This window comes from Tasmannia lanceolata, unplaced genomic scaffold (genome assembly GCF_043159265.1).
Source record: "Tasmannia lanceolata isolate RefF3 unplaced genomic scaffold, GAP_Taslan_0.1 ptg000008l, whole genome shotgun sequence".
NCBI classification, from domain to species: Eukaryota; Viridiplantae; Streptophyta; class Magnoliopsida; order Canellales; family Winteraceae; genus Tasmannia; species Tasmannia lanceolata.
In genome coordinates this window covers 1,689,770-1,709,641 of record NW_027518685.1, presented here as the reverse complement: position 1 = coordinate 1,709,641, position 19,872 = coordinate 1,689,770, and the positions used below count along the sequence as shown (strand labels likewise).

Genomic DNA, 19,872 nt, shown 5'->3' with positions numbered 1-19,872 from the left:
CTATCTTACTAAACATTAAGAGAGAAAGACATGCGAGATGGAGAAGTCAAGAGAGCTTCTTTTCCTGGTCTGCCTTTCCAAACCCCCCAAATCGTCAACTATCACACCCATGTATTTTTTCAAGTGGTGGAGCAACTCGATGCACCTTTTGCACAGATGCACGTGGCGTGGGCAGTCGGGCGCTAGTGGCACACTTGGCACTTAACACGTAGCATCGTCACAAGGAGCAATAGGAGCGCTTAAATGTTTCTATATTGAATCTGAGCCGTTGATCACGATCATGGTTGATTAGTATGATTAGATGATGATCATGCTGAGCAGGTGTAATTTGGACCACAGGACCACGCTCAGCTGTGCTCCAACGGCTAGTGTTTGATCGATTGACATCTGGACCGTCAGATCGTCAGGTAACATTAGAAAGACGATCAGGAGCAATATAGTCACAAATTGTCGATTAGAGGACGCATGTTTTACTAAAGCCAACAGTCACCCTAGAGCCGATCTAGAGTAATTGTTTGGGCCTACCATTTTACACCTCATGTTTTGATGGGTGGGCCCATTATTTTACACATAGATGGGCCGACAATGCTAGTATTAGAAAATTATTCTTTTCAAGAATGTATAGCATGGGCATGAGGTGTCCTTCGTTTTCTTTTCAAGAATGTGTAACTGTTATTGAAAAATCCGTCCTACGTTTCAATGGCTTTCACCTCTCCATCCCGTTTTCAATATTACCATTATGGTGGGGCCCACTATTTTACAACCTAATGGCATGATGGGTGGGGACCAATAATATATAACCATGCTTATGGGTGGTGTGAACCATTTCACACCTGGTATGCGTGTGACCCATCATCTCTACCAAAACCATCCATAGGGTGGGGCCACCATTTTACCCGTGGTGGCCCCACCACTTTAACCAAGCCTATGCAAGCGTGGGCCCCCCATTTTACAACATGCAGTGCATGGGCCGCGTATAAACAGGCATAGACTGCATAGTATGACACAATGCAACTTGTCCCACGTTACAGAAACTAAATCTCGAAACACACGCGGCTTAATAAAAAAGCAAAACAGAGGAAAAAGCCGCTTGTTTGTTGGAAAACTGGGTTCGGGTTTCTGTGTGCTCGTCTCTCTATATATGCCTTCTCCGCTCTAACTCGTTTAACTCGTCTAAAGTTGTCCCAAAAAAAATCCATTTGTATCCCCTTGAAAACCCCCTTTCCTTTAATAGCAGAGAAGAGAAAGATGAGTTCTGCGAGGAAGGCGTGGATTGTGGCAACGAGCATTGGAGCCGTTGAAGCGTTGAAAGATCAAGGGTTCTGTAGATGGAATTACGCCATCAGATCTTTAAATCAACAAGCAAAGAAGAAAATCGGATCATATACGCAAGCCAAGAGACTATTTTCGTCTCTCGATTGCTCTGCTGCAAAGGCAAGATGTAGTAGAAACGAGAAATTGAAAGCGGAGAAAGCCGAGACGGTCATGCATTTGATCTGCTGGGGACCCAAATGAGAGAGTAATTGGCAAATGGTTTTTCGGCAGAGATTGAAAGATATTTACTTTATTCCTTGCTCTTTCACCTTATCCCCAAAATTCCCACTATTTCCTATGAGAGATGTTTCACAGATCTTGTTTTGTAGGTTTTGTGCGCTCTTATTAATGCAAATTAGTATTAGTCAATTGTTTACAGTGTGTAATGCAATTTCTACACCTTGACTACCTTCTGTATGTGGGTCACATATAGGGTAAACTGATGATCTCAACCGTCAATTGACAACTATGGAAAAATCAACTGAGAAAAGGTTGAAGAACATCTAATAACTTTGTGTGGAAATTTACAGATTTGCGTGGAAGAGTGACTATAAGACAAATTTAGCTATGGGATGGCTATTCTCTCCTAAAAAAGAGTCGCAAAATGACTCTCTGTGAAATTGCCTAAAAATTATATATGTAAGGCAATTTTACCAAAAGCCATTTTGCGGGCACACTTTTGCAACAGAGAATAGCCAGATTTGCAAGTGTTGAGCTCTACAAACAGCTTTCAATAAGACAGGTTTGCTTTTAACAATAGAGAGCTAAGCAATACAAGAGAAATAGGATGGAACCCATTGGCGAGTCACAGTACAAGCATTGCAGCGATTGGATGAACCTAGCCATCAAATCCATGGACATGGACCCAGACGGGTCTAGTAGACCATCCTAATCCGAACTTAAACAGACGGGATCTAGACACATTACCTGGATCCATGGACAAGTTTCATGACCCAATCATAGGATCTAAAATTATTACCAATTGGACCGAGACAATTAACAAAAGCAAGTGAGAGTCCTAAATCCAATTTTATTATACTGCTTTATGAAAGTAGACTCTAAATTTTTTGTAACTTTAAGACCATGTCCGTGATTGCATTGGGGTAAAATGAGCTCCTCCCCAAGATGCCTGATATGTGGCATTGAACCTAAATAGGAAATCGAACTTGCCTCCTAAAAAAGTGAGCACAAGAAGGATTCTCCCTTAGCAATTTCTCCAAGGATGAAAGCGCTTCAAAGTATCAAGCACGGCAACCCCCCTATAAGGTAACTTGGTGTTTATCAAGGTAAGCATAGCAACTTATCTTAAGGAAAGACTCCCATTAAGGCAAGTGATTGTGGGTGCCGATTTCTAACTTGAGCGCCAAAGAGGTCTTCCTCACAACTCTAGGTCCCCTAATGTGTTTTCTATGAGCGCAGATCCATCATATATTGGAACTCTACGAGCCATTGATCTTGGAGCCAAATTTCTACATCAACAGATTGTGGGCTTCCAACCAATTAAGTCCTCTAATTGGTTGGAAGCCTAAAATCAGTTGTCACAATCTTAGACAAACAACGGTGCCTAATTATTACTTGAGGGGTATTGTAGTATAGATGACATGCATTTCAATTTCAAAAAATTGTATGATGAAGGGCTGTATAAACATGTATCCATCTTCCCATCCTTCATATTTGATCCAACAGCAGCATACTTTTTGAGGAGCTACTCTTGAATCAAATATCAAGGGTGGTACTTCGGTCGTACTACCATTATAGTGTTTATATGGACTTTCATCTAATAATTTCTCTTCATTTTCAGTTCTCAACTCAGTTACCTCATCGTTATTCTTTTGCAATCATTTCTCGAGTCACCCGATTTTCTTCCTTTTCTAACATTGACCCTAAGTCCTTAGCCCATTGTGTCTCCGCCCATGTTCCTCGCCCTTGCAGCTACTGCTTACTGTCTCCTTGACCCTCTTCTGTGAATTTTAATTGTGTAAAATGTAAGTAGGACCAGCTAGGCCGATTTGAAAAAATATCGTCACCGAGACACACAAAGTAGGATCCGAAGAACACTTCAAATCTGATCATAAGATACATGAATGGATCGAGATTTGTGACTATGACATAGGTGGATCCATTGACACCCCATTTTTGTTTAAGCCATCCATTAGCAAGCCATTTTTCATAGAGTTAAGTTTGGGCGCCATGGCCAAATCTTGATTGGCCCAATTGTATGTAGAATTGAGATAATAGAATAATAAAGCAGATAATCGAAATCTATAAATGGTGGAAAAGGATATCTCCCCTTTTTTTCTCAAGATCTTGTCACAAGCGAAGAGTGGCACTTATCCTCAGTTAAGAGCTACAAATTTCCAACACTGACCTTTAATCAGCTTACAACATAAGATCTAAGCCTAAATTAAGCAATGTAAAATGAAAGTAAATAACTTCAACAGGAACTATTTCTTCAGCCACCAGAATATCACCACGGCAACATCAAAACTCCTTCCGCGATGGCGTGCAACTATCACCCTTTCATTTTCCACTCTCTTTCTTACTCTCCCTTGGTACAATTTTGAATTTCCCAGTCTGTTGTTGCTGCAATATAAATGAAAAAAAAAACTATTATTTAAAAATAGAAAACTATAAGAATTTAAAATTGATCAGGCATATATCAAGCCAACTAAATAATTCAAGGCAGACCAAACACCCATAGCAAAAAAAAATTTACTGTTGAATCTTATCACTTAAATTCCAATTTAAAAAGCTGCTAAATAAGCAAAAAAGTGACAACAAAAGAAAAAATTAGCTCACCTTCTTCCAAAGCTGGGTATGAATGTTGCAGAACCCTGCGACAATCCCTCCAGTCTTCCCCTCATTGTACTCAATACAAAGATCCTCCTTCAATCCGCACGAAACATGAAACATCAAAGAGCACTTGGGCTCAGAGCATTCAGTCGCACATCCTCTCGCAGAGTTGCACACATAACAAATCCCTTTCCATCTCCTCAAAGGAACACTCGAGCAATCTATTCCTTCTCTGCCATAAGGATCTTTGAAGAAAACTTCAGGCACTAAAAGCGCGCACATGATGTGGGCCCACCGGCCGTCCACAGTTGGTTTCGTAGCACCCCCTAAAATTGGGCATAAGCAACAGTTGAAATCCATCCTCTGTTTTACCTCACCCCTGTTTTGTAAAAAGATACATCTCGAACAGAACCAGTCTCCTTCGGGGACGGCTCGGATTAGCGGATTACCATAACAGGATGCGTGAACAGTGAGATCACAGCCGTCGCAGAACACGATGGGGTCCAACGGATCGCCATCTGTGCTGTGGCAAATGTTGCAAATAATCCCATCTTCGTCGGAAACTTCAATGGAAAATTCTTGTGCGTTCTGTCCTGTTGCTTCATCGATTATTTTGGATTCATTGGGTGTTATGTCGAACTTGGAATTCTTTTTAGGGGTTTCTTCTTCTGGGTCAAAAGAGTTGGGGAGAGGTGGTGGAGCCCATATTCGCTTCTTGGCGGGCAAGCAGTAGGTGGTGGTTGTTGGGAGATTTCGGGGTTCGATCCTCTTTTTGGCGGGAAGACAGTGGGCTTTGAGGTGAGATTGGGATTTCTCTGTGTTTTGGTGGAGAAGCTTGAATCTCTTGAGGGGTGGTAAGCCATGGAACTGGCCTTCCATTTGAGAGAGAGAGAGAGAGAGAGAGAGAGAGAGAGAGAGAGAGGAGGACGTGGTGGGAGGAAGAGCAGAGAAGGTAATGAATCTTACTATTTGAAATTGGAAGGCAATGAATCTTGTATTTGAATTTGGATAATTGAAAAGAGAGGAGGGAGGGAGGGATTAAAAGAGATGGTGGGAAACTAAAACCCGGGAACGGGAAAGGGAGTCTGTTTTTGAAATTTTAACTTTCAAGGACTGTTAGCAGGACGCCCGGGGAAACGCAAGTTCTGGGACGGCCATTCACTGCTCCGTTAGTGGTAAACGGACCATCTTTTCGTGATCCCGGGCCCTACTATAGAAGGGCAACGTTGCTACGGGCCAACTATGGGGATTTTATACATGAATTAGCGGGTAAATGTACAAGTGGGGCCCATTTTTCCTATGATCCAAACCATTCGTCTGTTAGGCTTGCTTGGGATGAGCCATGCATCAAAAATTCAAAATCCACTCCCATCAAACGATTCCAATTTCTAACCCTCCAATTTTCAGCCATAAGAGTGGATTTTTGACACATGCCCATCACCTAACAGATGAATGATTAGAATCGTATAACAAGTAGGCCCCACTAGTAAGTATGCTGTGGGAAACGTGTAAAGTCCCAGTATTTTTTTGGAATAGTATAGTGGGCTCCACCTTAAAGGATGATCCAAACCGTTCATTTGTTGGGCAAGGACAGAAATAGCTGTCTCCATAGGATGACCATAACCCCCCAATCTATAGAGCTTTCTATAATGTGCATTCCTTCGGGTTGGGATCATCCTTTGGAGATGATCTTTGGGGTACAACCTGTTTAAGTTATGTTCCAACAAATGAATGCTTTGGATCATCCTTTGAAGTGGGCCCAGTGTTGTTTTTGAACAAAAATATTGGGGTTCAGATGCACACATGGCACATCATATAAAAACTCAAAATTTCCTGATTGAAACCACTAGCAGTAAAGGACACCACTCCCTATCCACATGTGCCCGTTGGATGATCCTAACCATTGATTCATGGCCCCCATACTACCACTGGATCCAATGGTGGCACCCTTGTAACCGGTTTCTGCAAGAGCGCATGTGCGTTTAGCATCCCTCCGATTAGGGGTGTAAACGGATCGAATTCGGAGCGGATATGGCTATATTCGAATTCGATTACAGTATACACTATCCGAATTCGGATTCAGATTCGGATTTGACGGATATTTAATATCTGTTACCGAATTCGTATCCGCCGGATATTGTTCGAATTCGGATATTATCCGTATCCGTTTATCCGGTAAATTCGAACATTTTATTGCAGCACTTTATCTTTTTTCTCCTTCTTACTCCTCGAATGAATTTTCCAAACCCTAAAACTAGACATCTACATTCTCTTCACAAAATTAACTCTCAAACCCTAAAAATATATGAGATCCTCTTCTTCCTTTTAAAACAAAGTCAGAGAGAGAGAGAGGCGGTGGGGATGGATGATGGTGTTGGTAGTAGTCATTGATCTTTGGAGTGTCCTTATATGATGGAATGGGTTTGGGCTATTTTGAACAAGAGAAGTGGGAGTGTTGATGGTGGAAGATGAAGAGAAATGGGGATGGAGATGGGGATTGGGTTATAGATGGAGGTGACTAGCGGTGATGGAGGTGGCTGTGAAAAGGTGGAGAGGGGCGGCGGTGGATTTTGGTGGGGCTGGAGGCACCAAGGAATGCCGAAGAGGTGTCTCAGCCTCCTCCTTTCTCCTCTCTCTTGCTTGCTTCTATTTGCAAACCTTAGAAGGCCCCTATTTTAATTGCATTTTGGGTTTTTTTATAACCCTAAGTTGAAAAATTGAGCCGTCCATTTACCATTAATGAACTAGATGGGCTTTTTGCTTTAGAATTCTCTTGAAGCTATGCCATCTTCTTTCAATCACCATCATCCATTTGTCTCTTTCATCCTACAACCCACATTTGTTGCTTCATAAAGAAGTCATGTCAAACTCCAAGAATTCCCTTAAAATGAGAGATTACTTCATTTCCTACCCAAAACACTTTTTGTTTTTTTTTTGTTTTTTTTTCTAAAAAGAAAATTCACTTTTCGTTTAGAAACAAAAGATAGTGGGTCATTACTAAAAATAAATATTAATGATATTATTAATAATTGTAGACACCCCATTTTGACCGGACCCAAGTTCGCAATTAGTTGTGCGCAACCTCATCAAACCAGTGAGTTAGGGTCCCAAATTGCACCCTAAGCTAGGTTAGGATTCCCCATAAGTGCCTGTATAATTTCATCGAGATCCGAGTATGTTTGATCAGTGAACGGATCAAAGCAGTAGTCGTAGTTCAAATCTGGAAGGGGGCTGATTGATCCGAAAAGGGGGTGTCCTTTTGAAAAATAGCCGAGGTTTTGCCTTCTGTCTGATAAGACAAAGCGGGAGAGGTGCGCCTAGTAATTCGCGCGCCTCATCAAGTGGTGGTGCCAATATCAACACTCAGTTTTTCTATAAATACGAACTTAAGTTCATTTTCGAAAAAAAAGGATTCGCAGAGATAGAGAGAGGAACCAAGAGCTTGAGAGATTTTTCCCAAACCCGATCCAAGCTTCATCTTCTCCGGCGTATATACCGGAGCTCCGACCGGTCAATTCGCACCACCGGTCCACCTTCCTTCACTTCTATTACCTTTGCAGATCTTCACCTTATCTCTTTCGTTCATTTTCCTTGTCATTGAAACCCTATTTTTTCTCTTTCTTCACCTTCAGATCTCCGGTCAGATCCCGGCAAAGCTCTGATCTACACTTCTTCTTGATCATTTTACTTTCCAACGCTTACATTTTTCTTTTATTCTCATACAAAACCTAGATCTGTCCCTCCAAACCTCAGATCTGATCAAAGAAACCTTAGATCTCCTTGATTGCCATCCTTTTAAGCATCAGATCTCTAATTTCCTTAATTCCTAACCCTAACTTTTCAATCTTCAGTTGAATATCGGAAATTACTTATCCTCCACCTCATTACTGTTAGATCTACTTTGATCCTTTAAAATAATACCTTAAATCTGTGTTTCAAAGAGGAATCTGAGGATTTTTTTTTTGTTAGCAAAGGAGTTTCGCTGAGGGTAAATCGTTTCGATCAACTCCTGTTGTTTTGAGGTTTTCATCTCAACAAGAAAGGTAAGTTGAATACATTAATTAAAAGATGTTGCTCGGTTTTTTTTTTTTTTTTTGGTCTTGTAGTGATTTTTTTTTAAATTCCGATTTTGATTATACAATGGCTGAGTTAGTGTATTTATGTTTTAATTTTAGTTCTGTTCATGCAAGGTTCTAGATGTGAAATCTTTAGATTTCTGTTTCTTTATATTTTAATCTTAGAATCATTATGTAAAAGATGTGTTTCTTCAAATTTCCAGGTTCTATTGTATCTTTTGATTTTGAATTCTCTATAAATTAGTTTAGGTTTAAAGTTATTATCATGTTTTATTTGAGTATACTATAAGAGATTTTTATTGATTGTGGCTGTGATGAGAATTAAAACATGAAATCGGTTGGAGTATATATATTAACTAAAGGTGTTCATTTTTATTTTTATGTTTTATGTTCTGATACTTGTATTGTCAACCTGAAAATTGCATGGAATTGATTTTATGTTTGCTTTGTATCATTAATTAATGCTTCAAAAAAAAATAAAAATAAATAAATAAAATAAAAAAATTTCAAGATAGTTCCTTTTATGTGCTCTTTACTGGAAATGATTTGCTTAATACTTAAATCTTAGGTTGAGTTGTGGAATCAATTGAAAATAAGAGTATTGGATACCTAGAAGGTCTATGAAAATAATCCTCGAATGTATGTATGATATATCTACACAATGTCTGTTGAATGGCTTCAAAAAGGATTTAAGCATGATGACTACATAGATTAGGTGTTTCATATTGTTTGAACCAATCTCTAAAACTCTTCAAGAAGCAAAATGATTCTAGTAGAGATAAAATGATTGTTACAAATAAATAGTGAGAGGTCATTTTTTATTTATTTATTTTTATTATTTATATTCTTGATTATTTCAGATTTTAGACTTAGGATTATTTGTTGATCCTTGATTCAGTACTCTCATCTGGAAGGTTTTGATTGAATGAGTTGGTTTCAATATAATTTGTGAAGGCTTGGGATAATTGTTAACATAAAGTTATAAATATATTGATAGTGTCATGTTGTAATTTCAGTCAGGCGTCCGGAGAATAAGGTCATAGCATTTGTCATATGGTGAAGTGTTCATAAGGCATATTCCCTAAGAATATCATTTGTTACATAGAATATGTTTTGTGAAAATCGATGGAACTATTTTGATGATTGAATACATACTGTGAATTCACTATAGTTTAATATGTGGTATATAATTTGATCTAGAGCTGATTCAGTTAATATATTTTGATAAAAAAGAAGAAGCGGGATTTGCTTTCATTAGTAGTAGAAAAAAGATTTTTAATTGGATCTGTGATATTTGCTGTGATAGGCCCAACATATTGCAAGGCATATTGATCAATTTCATTAACCATACTATATAGTTAGTTAAATATTGATGGATTAGGTGTTTATGAGAGAATGATTAGGTATACATGTGAGCTTATCCATTGAGCAACAGGGATTGTGATAGAATATGGCTACTATCATCACCTTTACCTATACATAATGTTGATCTCACACAATTCTGCTCACATGACTCAGCCCCAGATTTTGGCACAAAACTGTCCCATAGTCTAGCCCCAGTTTTTTTTTTTTTTGCACAATTTTGCCCATAAAACAGCCCCTGTTTTGCAGAAAATCCCATGAATTAACTACTGTTTTGCACAAAGTGCGGTTCTAGAAATCATTCCCTGTTTTCCATGAATCATTTTTTTTCTTCTCAACAGGTTCAAGATATTAAATGATAATAAGGATGATAACAGTCATACATTATATTAGCCTAGCTTGATTATCTCCCATTGTTTTGGTTTGTTAATATCATCACTACTGTGCATATCATAGTGAAGCGATGCTTATTTTTGAGTCTCTCTTTGAAGTAATACTTACAATTATGATTTTTACATGGTTCAAAAGCACATCACTGTTGTCCCATTGCTGTCCCACTGGTTATGTACTTACAATTGTGATTTTCACATGGTTCAAAAGCACAGCTGTTGTCCTCACAGTTGTATGCACTTTATAATCGTAATGTGTAATGGTTTGAAAGCACACATCTGATGTCCCCTGTGGACCCCGATCCGAGAGAGAGGCGGCGGGAGGACGTGCCCCCACGCGCTAAGGTCTCTATGGATCATCCACGTGAATGGAGAGCTCTACCAAGGAACTCTCGAAAGAAGAATGTTTCTCACAGCATGAGTGGCGATAAAAAGGTGAGATACCTCTCGATTCGAGGACTAGCCCAGATTCGAGGCGTACCTTAAACAAAGAAGAGTCGCCATCCAAGGAAAAAGGCAAATGGGCCCTGGATCCCATACTATGCTCTGTTGCAACGGATAACCAGAGATATAAAATAAGGTTCGTGCCTGGTTACGAATTCGGAAGGTCTAAAGAGCACCTCATCCGCCCAAGTGCAAACACCTGGTCTCTTATGCCATTTACTTAATAATTTTGAAGAGTTTTGGACGAAAATCATATGAAATGGGAACACAAATCTCCGAGAAGACGTCTATCTAATCATGCAATGTCTCGGAGGAATAATAAACACACATAAAAGAAATAAAAGTGTCACCTGAGAATAACTAGGTTATGAATGTCAAACCTAAATTGGTGTCTAAGTTCTGGTGTGCAAACACATGCATGCTACAGCTAAAAGCATAAGGTCTGCGCAATAAAGTAAGAAAACACTGCAAAACATAGAAAATGACTCAATACCATACAACCCTAAGACTCTAATCTATACCTAGGCCCGAGTCTTTAGATGATCTGATGTTCATCCAAAGAAGCCTACGTATCCCCGCCTCCACGAGAATCAAGGCAACGTAGTTCTTCGCACCTATTCTAAGCTATGATGCCTAAGACATCTAGACCTCTATCCTAGACTCGATCTAAAAGACCGGACTAGTTCTTAAAGCTTCTTGTGTGATTATTTAAATTCCAATGGATTGTAGATTTTAGGACACCCTATATACCCTAACTAAATGCAGGTTAGCCCTAAGCTAATGCAGGTGGTTTCTATAATCTATGTGTAGCTAGGCTGTATATCCTAAGAAAAACAGTAGGATCTATCGCATCTTAGACCTAGTCATCAATTGGCGATGTGGATCGCCAACTGACCGGACGGAGGCGTAAAACTTCTAGCTAGGACTCATTCCTAACTCTAACACAAACAAATAAAACACACAACAAACAAACAACGAACAAGGGAGCAACTCCCGACTCAAAAACTCTCTAACTAGGACAACCTCCTAACTCTAGAGGAAGATCCTTTCGAAAAAACAATATTTTGAAAGATTTTTGTAATTTTGAAAGATTTAAAATGCTTATTTTTAAAGGTTTGGCTGGACTTGGGATGTGGATCCCAAGCTGCACTACGTACCCTGTTGAAAGGGATCAAGCCAACGTAGTTCGGAACAGACTTTCCTAACTACTCTGAAAGACTCAAAATTTTTGAGATTTTTGGATTTTAAGATATTTTTGATATTTTGGTTGTTTTATAGTGTTTTTTTTTGAGTTTTTTTGACACAAGAGGATTGAATCCTATCATCATAAGGGGAGGATAGACTCCGGATATCCCGCAAAGGTTGGACAGCATCCTATGCTTTGCGGGGGAAAAGAACAGAAACACAGCTCTTTAAGGGTTGGACAGCATCCTATACCTTGCAAGAGTGGATAGAAAAACACATGATTTGATGAGAGGTTAGAAAGAATCCTAACCCCTATGATGATAGAATTTGATTCCTGAACAAGAGGACTGACTCTCTAGACTAAGGACGGATTCCTATGCTAGTAGACTATCAAACTAAGATAAAGCTCACAAGTAATAAGGAAAAAGAGACCTTGTGCATATTTAGCAAAGGTAAAACACCCAGCCGGGCCGGACAGCTACCTAGCCCTAGGGTGCAACTAATGTGCAACCCAATACCCATAAGGGTAAGGGTATGATGCCAAGCCGAGTAGGATGTTCTCCCAAAACCAAATGATGCACAAAGAGGAGGTTTAGTAAGAGAATGAGACTGGGTAAGTCTCTTAGACACATAGGTAGGATAGAGAAAAATCTTAACAAGGAAAAAGAGACCTTGTGCATATTTGGCAAAGGTAAAACACCCAGCCGGGCCGGACAGCTACCTAGCCCTAGGGTGCAACTAATGTGCAACCCAATACCCATAAGGGTCGGGGTATGATGCCAAGCCGAGTAAGGTGTTCTCCCAAAACCAAAAGACGCACAAAGAGGAGGTTTAGGAAGAAAATGAGACTGGATAAGTCTCTTAGACATAGAGGTAGGATAAAGAAACATCATAGCAAGACTGGGCAAGTCTCCTAGGCACAGAGATGAGATAGAGAAAAATGCTAGCAAGACTGGGAAAGTCTCCTAGGATGGGCTTCAAGTAACCTTATCATCGCCTAAACAATGATAAGAAAATGAGATAACTGACAGACCAAGTTGGTCTTCGACTAGAAGAGGGTTTAAGACCTGTGAGACTAGAGGTAGTCTCCTAGGAGTTGACTTAGGTTGATTCATTAATGAGACAATGCCTGTCTCCAAAGATTTGGATCTAAAAGACTAGGCAAGTCTTTTGAGAAAATAGAATGCTATTTGGACTGTGCAAGTCCCCTAGAGATGGGCTTAGGATGACTCCTTCATAGCCCTACAAGAAAAGGGATTCTAGTATCTAAAGAAAATTAACAGCAATCTATAAGACTGTGTTAGTCTATCAAAGAGAGAAGAAAAGGCTACCAGATAATCGCAAATTCCACTCTATTCTTATAAAAATAAATCAAGTACTAAACAAAGAAAAATTTTCAATAAAACAATACACGATCTATAGCAATTATAAAATGATAAACAACATTAATTAGTCCAGACCAGCCGCTGGATAGCCTAATAAAGTAAAAACAATATCAAACACTTCAAAACCAACCACAAACCCCAATACGGGAACTCCAATGAAATCAGATGATGCCAAAGTAATCATCTGATATCAAATACACATGATAATATTTCTAATCCCGCCTTGAGATCAGATAGTACTCATGTCGATAATATCGAATAGAGTAGTCATCTGATCTCCTTCTTCCTATTAACAATTTATTTAAATAAAAAGGAATGAGTATAATAAGCTTTGAGATAATCTCACCTGAACAATCCATTTTTTACCGTCTTCGAACCCTAACTCAAAGCTTAGTATGAAAGAGAAGTATTAAATTTTCAACAAATTATAGAAACACATTAAATGATATTTTCAATCTGTACAAATTTTAATACATAACAGGGCATCAACTTGTGCAGGTTTCACATAGAAAATTCCCAAAGAAGGCCTCTATTAACCAATGGCAAGGACACTACCACGTTTTGATAATTGCACCAAAGCATATTTCAGTTTTAGAGAATCATGGTGAAATTTGATAAAAGACAAGATAGCTGGTGCCATTATAAAACAGGGTAAGGCCAATGTCATTGCCCTCTCCTTCAAGATATTGGGGATGCACCAATTCACAAATATCCTATAATTTGAGAGACAAATGACTATTCAGCTTTTGTATCAACTAATGCAATATGTTGTTCGAGTAATATGACATAACAGAAGTAACATCACCTGCTTATTATAACTGACATCATCAAGTAAGTATAAAAATGTCTTTATACTCATACATCCAATACACAATTCAAAACTCCAAAAATAGCAAAGCTCTGCAAAAGTCACTTCTTCATGACAAATTCAAATGAATGAGATAAGAACAGCAAAACATAATAATAATATTGTTCTACTCCCATCCTGGGCCTAAAGACCTCCCCCTGTTTTCCACGCTATTAAACCTCCTTAATCTTTGTAATTTTCCTTCTTTTAACAATATCTGGTCAATGCTCAACCCCAGCTTACTCATCAAAAGAAAATTTATAAAAGGCCTGGACATATAGCTAAAAAGAAATGGGTAGGAAAGACGAAGTGAAGATGTGAAAACAGAATAAACAGATTGGAGTATGAATAAGGCAGCCATTTATTCCAATTCAAGTCTGACTTTAAGCACTCAAAAAAAAAAAACTTTCCATCCCCAAGAGGAATTGTGTATCTAATCCTTAGCTACTTTTCAAATATAAGCCATCGAAATTTAAAATAAAAAAATAGACACAATATCAAAATGCATTCTTTCACACTACATTGCACGATATTAGCTTTGCATTACACTACATCACACAGAAAACTAACTTTCTTTTTTTCTTTACAAGTTTCTTTTGCCTTGTAATAAGATCACGCAAAGCTTTTTTTTTTTTTACAATCAAATCTCCTTTTATCATTACCAAAGTTGAACAAAAATCCATTTTAAGAACATAAAATCTGTACATCCTATTCTCTGAATCTCATAAAGATCGAATGTAATAGATAAAAAAAAATTAAATTCAAAATCAAGACTAAATCGAAATGATTCACCACTAAAATTAATAGATGAGAGTATTTCACACCATAGCAAACATAAATCATAATAAAAACTAAATAAATCATACCTGGACAATTGATGAATTCCAAATCAAAGTTGCAAAATACCTTAGATCCAATTTAATCTTTTGCTCCTTCTTCTACTTCTTCTTCTCTCTTTTCCTCTTTTCTCTTCTCAGCTTTATCTCTCTCTCTCGCTTGTGCTAGGGTTTGTGATTTTAAGGAGAAGAAATAAAAGAGACAGAAACTCAGAATAGAAGGAAGAGATGCCATGGCCGGAGGTTTAACCGGAATCCGGCAAGGACTTACCGGATAAGAAGAAGAAAGGAGTTGATCGGAATATTAATCGGAATCTCAAGGATCTGGTCGGAGAAGATGACCGGAGTAGAAGAAAGAAATGGCTAGGGTTTAAGATTTGGGGAAAATGGAGATCATAGAAGAAGAAAAAGAAGAAGAAGAGGAAAAGGAGGAATAGGAAATGATCTCAGCTGGAGTTTTGAGTCGGAATCGTGACCGGAGATTGAACTTACCGGAACACAGCCGGAGAAGAAGATACTCGGATTTTGAGCAAGGATAAAAAAAAAAAAAACCGAGGAAGTCAACTAAAAAAAGAAGAAGAAGAAGAGGAGGAGAAGGAAATGATTTCAGCCAGAGCTTTTGACCGGGATTCTCATCGGAGTTCGACCGGAGAAGACGAAGATGAGCCAGATCTACTCTCTCTCTCTAAGCTTTCTCTCAGACTCTCTCTCTCTAAACGAAGATTCTCCCTCTTTTTTTTTCTTTTTTTTAAGCTTTGATTTTTCGTTTTTATAGAAAATTTGGGAAATGATATTGGCACTACCACTTGATGAGGCGCGCGAATTACTAAGCGCACCTCTCCCGCTTTGTCTTATTAGACAGAAGGCAAAACCTCGGCTATTTTTCAAAAGGACACCCCCCTTTCGGATCAATCAGCCCCCTTCCAGATTTGAACTACGACCACTGCTTTGATCCATTCACTGATCAAACATACTCGGATCTCGATGAAATTTTACAGGCACTTATGGGGAATCCTAACCTAGCTTAGGGTGCAATTTGGGACCCTAACTCACTGGTTCGATGAGGTTGCGCACAACTAATTGCGAACTTGGGTCCGGTCAAACTGGGGTGTCTACATCCCCATAATTTCATGCATATTTTCTGCACTGTTTTGGCACTGGGTCAATTCATTTTCTGCATATTTCTGCACTGATTTGGCTCACAATCTAACCCTTGTTTTGTATAAGTTCAGCCCATAATAACATCCTTTATATTTCATATAGCAACCTTCTTCATAGTTGTCATGGTCTTGTTGATAGATTCCTTAGAGGTTTGCACATTACAATCATAATTAATTTTTTATTAACATGTAGCTGCTGTCCATCATTTATTCATAACTGATCATGGGTTTCATTCCCTTTATTTTCTTTTATGCATATGCCTGGAGTGCATAGAGGAAAGACTTGATTGCATAATTAAGGAGTCTGATCAATGTAGTTGTTAGAGAGGGATTTGATTTTCGTTGTATCATGATTTCAGAAGTTCTTGGAATATATTTAACTCTAAGTTTTCATTTCGTCAATAGCCTAAACTGACTATGTTGTTGGTTTATATGAATGTGCTGATTTTTTTATATTTTGATAACAATTTTATTTGGTCCCGATAATGCCTAATTTTGATGTCATGGAAATTTAAGGTCCTATGAAGATTCATTTTAAGTATGATTCTTCAGACATGTGTTGCTAATATGGGATAGGTTTATATGTTAAATTGTTCTTCTATATATGTGCTCATTCCTTTTTATTTAAATAAATTGTTTAATAGGAAGAAGGAGATCAGATGACTACTCTATTCGATATTATCGACATGAGTACTGTCTGATCTCAAGGCGGGATATAGAAATATTATCATGTGCATATGAAATCAGATGATTACTTGAGCATCATCTGATTTCATCCCCATATTGGGGTGGTGTTTGTGGTTGGGCATAGAAGTGTTTGATATTGTTTTATTTTACTTTATTAGGCTATCCAGCGGCTGGTCTGGACTAATTAATGTTGTTTATCATTTTATGATTGCTTTAGATTGTGTATTGTTTTTTTATTGAAAATTCTTCTTTGCTTAGCATTTTATTTATTTTTATAAAAATAGAGTGAAATTTGCAATTATCTGGCAGCTTTTTCTTCTCTCTTTGATAGACTAACATAGTCTTATAGATTGCTGTTAATTTTCTTTAGATATTAGAATCCCCTTTTCTTGTAGGGCGATGAAGGTGATAGCTCAAGCCCATCCTAGGAGACTTGCCCAGTCTTGCTAGCATTTTTCTCTATCTCATCTCTGTGCCTAGGAGACTTGCCCAGTCTTGCTAGCATTTTTCTTTATCCTACCTCTATGTCTAAGAGACTTATCCGATCTCATTTTCTTGCTAAACCTCCTCTTTGTGCGTCTTCTGGTTTTGAGAGAACACCTTACTCGGCTTGGCATCATACCCCTACCCTTATGGGTATTGGGTTGCACATTTGTTGCACCCTAGGGCTAGGTAGCTGTCCGGCCCGGCTGGGTGTTTTACCTTTGCCAAATATGCACAAGGTCTCTTTTTCCTTGTTAGCATTTTTCTCTATCCTACCTCTGTGTCTAAGAGACTTACCCAGTCTCATTTTCTTGCTAAACCTCCTCTTTGGTGCGTCTTTTGGTTTTGGGAGAACATCCTACTCGGCTTGGCATCATACCCCTACCCTTATGGGTATTGGGTTGCACATTTGTTGCACCCTAGGGCTAGGTAGCTGTCCGGCCCGGCTGGGTGTTTTACCTTTGCCAAATATGCACAAGGTCTCTTTTTCCTTATTACTTGTTCAGCTTTATTTTAGTTTGATAGTCCACTAGCATAGGAATCCGTCCTTAGTCTAAGGAGTCAGTCCTATCATCATAGGGGTTAGGATTCTATTCTACCTCTTATCAAATCATGTGTTTTTCTATCCGCTCTTGCAAGGTATAGGATGCTGTCCAACCCTCGCAGAGCTGTGTTTCTGTTCTTTTTCCTCGCAAAGCATAGGATGCTGTCCAACCTTTACGGGATATTCAGGAGTCTGTCCTCCCCTTATGATGATAGGATTTGTCCCCCTTGAGTCAAAAACACTTAAAAACAACAAAAACATCTAAAAAACCAAAAATCTTAAAAATCTTGAGTCATTAGGAGTAGTTAGGAAATCTGTTCCGAACTACGTTGGCTTTATCCCTTTCAACAGGGTACGTAGTGCAGCTTGGGATCCACATCCCAAGTCCAGCCAAACCTTTAAAAATAAGCATTTTAAATCTTTCAAAATTACAAAAATCTTTCAAAATATTGTTTTTTTCGAAAGGATCTTCCTCTAGAGTTAGGGGGTTGTCCTAGTTAGAGAGTTTTTGAGTCGGGAGTTGCTCCCTCATTCGTTGTTTGTTTGTTGTGTGTTTTATTTGTTTGTGTTAGAATTAGGAGTGAGTCCTAGCTAGGGGTTTTTACGCCTCCATCCGGTCAGTTGGCGATCCACATCGCCAATTGATGACTAGGTCTAAGATGCGATAGATCATACTGTTTTTCTTAGGATATACAGCCTAGCTACACATAGATTATAGGAACCACCTACATTAGCTTAGGGCTAACCTGCATTTAGTTAGGGCATATAGGGTGTCCTAAAATCTACAATCCATTGGAATTTAAATAATCACACAAGAAGCTTTAAGAACTAGTCCGATCTTTTAGATCGAGTCTAGGATACAGGTCTAGATGTCTTAGGCATCATAGTTTAGAATAGGTGCGAAGAACTACGTTGCCTTGATTCTCGTGGAGGCGGGGATACGTAGGCTTCTTTGGATGAACATCAGATCATCTAAAGACTCGGGCCTAGGTATAGATTAGAGTTTTAGGGTTGTATGGTATCGAGTCATTTTCTATGTTTTGCAGTGTTTTCTTACTTTATTGCGCAGACCTTATATTTTTTTGGTGTGTCATGCATGTGTTTGTTCATCAGAACTTAGACACCCATTAGGCATGTCACTTATAACCTAGCTATGCTTAGGTGACACATGTTTCTTTTATTTTATCTTGTGTGCCTTTGATTTCATCTCCGAGACATGCATGATTAGATAGACGTCTTCTTGGAGATATTCATTCCCATTTCATATGATTTTTGCCCAAAACTCTTCAAAATTATTAAGTAAATGGCATAAGAGACCAAGTGTTTGCACTTGGGCGGATGAGGTGCTCTTTAGACCTTCCGAATTCGTAACCAGGCACGAACCCCCTTTTATATCTCTGGTTATCCGTTGCAACAGAGCATAGTATGGGATCCTTGGCCCACTTCCTTGGATGTCGACTCTTCTTTGTTTAAGGTACGCCTCGAATCTGGGCTAGTCCCCGAATCGAGAGGTATCTCCCTTTGTATCGCCACTCATGCTGTGAGAGGCATTTCTTCTTTCGAGAGTTCCTTGGTAGAGCTCTCCATTCACGTGGATGATCCATAGAGACCTTAGCGCGTGGGGCTCGTCCGTCACCGCCGCCTCTCTCGGATCGGGGTCCACAATAATAAATAAAAATTATTTACTTCTCGGATTCAGATGTTAAACGGATCGGATATACCATTTACCAGATTCGCATCCGCTAAGAGCCGGATATCTCATAAACAAATTCGGATAATGTAGACACCCCATTTTGACCGTGCCCTGCACCTCCATGTTTTATGCTTAACTTTCCCAAATCAGTGCGTTAGGGTCCCAAATTGCACCCTGAGCTAGCTTAGGGTCCCACCAAGGTCCCTGTGAAATTTCGTCAAGATCCGACCACGTTTGCCTAGCGAACGAGCTAAGTGTAGACACCCCATTTTGACAGGACCCTAAACCCGCGTATTCGAATGAAATCCCGAGGTCAGGCGGAAAATGAATGAATGTGGGGCCCGCTGATATGGGACCCGATTGTGTGGGGCCCGCTTGTGTGGAACCCGCTTGTGTGGGGCCCGCTGATGTGGGATCCGCTCGTGTGGGGCCCGCTCGTGTGGGACCCGCTTGTGTGGGGCCCGCTTGCGTGGGGCCCGCTTGTGTGGGGCCCGCTGTTTTGGGACCCGCTTATGTGGTCAAAGAGAGAATAAGGACAGTCATCATTTTCTTGGTTTTAAAAATGGGCGTAATGAGTAATTTTGGTTTTCGTATGGCATCCGATGCCATTTGAAAATTGTTTTTTTATTTTTTTATTTATTTTTTTGCAAAATTTAAGGGAATTTGGGGGGGAC

At 39.2% G+C, this 19,872-nt stretch overlaps 2 protein-coding genes across 2 annotated transcripts; one reads left to right on the top strand and one right to left on the bottom strand.

Moving 5' to 3' along the window:
* The first annotated feature begins 1,145 nt into the window (after positions 1–1,145).
* Positions 1,146–1,683, top strand: LOC143882525 (uncharacterized). The gene has a single exon (XM_077386006.1). The coding sequence runs from the start codon at positions 1,249–1,251 to the stop codon at positions 1,513–1,515; it is 267 nt and encodes an 88-aa protein (XP_077242121.1). The 5' UTR covers positions 1,146–1,248; the 3' UTR covers positions 1,516–1,683.
* Positions 1,684–3,551: 1,868 nt separating this feature from the next.
* Positions 3,552–5,107, bottom strand: LOC143882523 (RING/FYVE/PHD zinc finger superfamily protein). The gene is made up of 2 exons (XM_077386005.1): positions 4,114–5,107; positions 3,552–3,897 (listed from the first exon to the last, which is right to left on the bottom strand). Exons 1-2 carry the CDS (start codon positions 4,984–4,986, stop codon positions 3,835–3,837), a joined length of 936 nt encoding a protein of 311 aa, XP_077242120.1. The 5' UTR covers positions 4,987–5,107; the 3' UTR covers positions 3,552–3,834.
* Between the last annotated feature and the right edge of the window lie 14,765 nt (positions 5,108–19,872).

Excerpts from the sequence above, each read along its gene's own strand:
- LOC143882525 (XM_077386006.1), top strand. The coding sequence starts at position 1,249 with ATGAGTTCTGCGAGGAAGGCGTGGATTGTGGCAACGAGCATTGGAGCC.
- LOC143882523 (XM_077386005.1), bottom strand. The coding sequence starts at position 4,986 with ATGGAAGGCCAGTTCCATGGCTTACCACCCCTCAAGAGATTCAAGCTT. Across the intron at positions 3,898-4,113 it reads ATACCCAGCTTTGGAAGAAG|CAACAACAGACTGGGAAATT; the intron begins GTGAGCTAATTT and ends TTTATATTGCAG.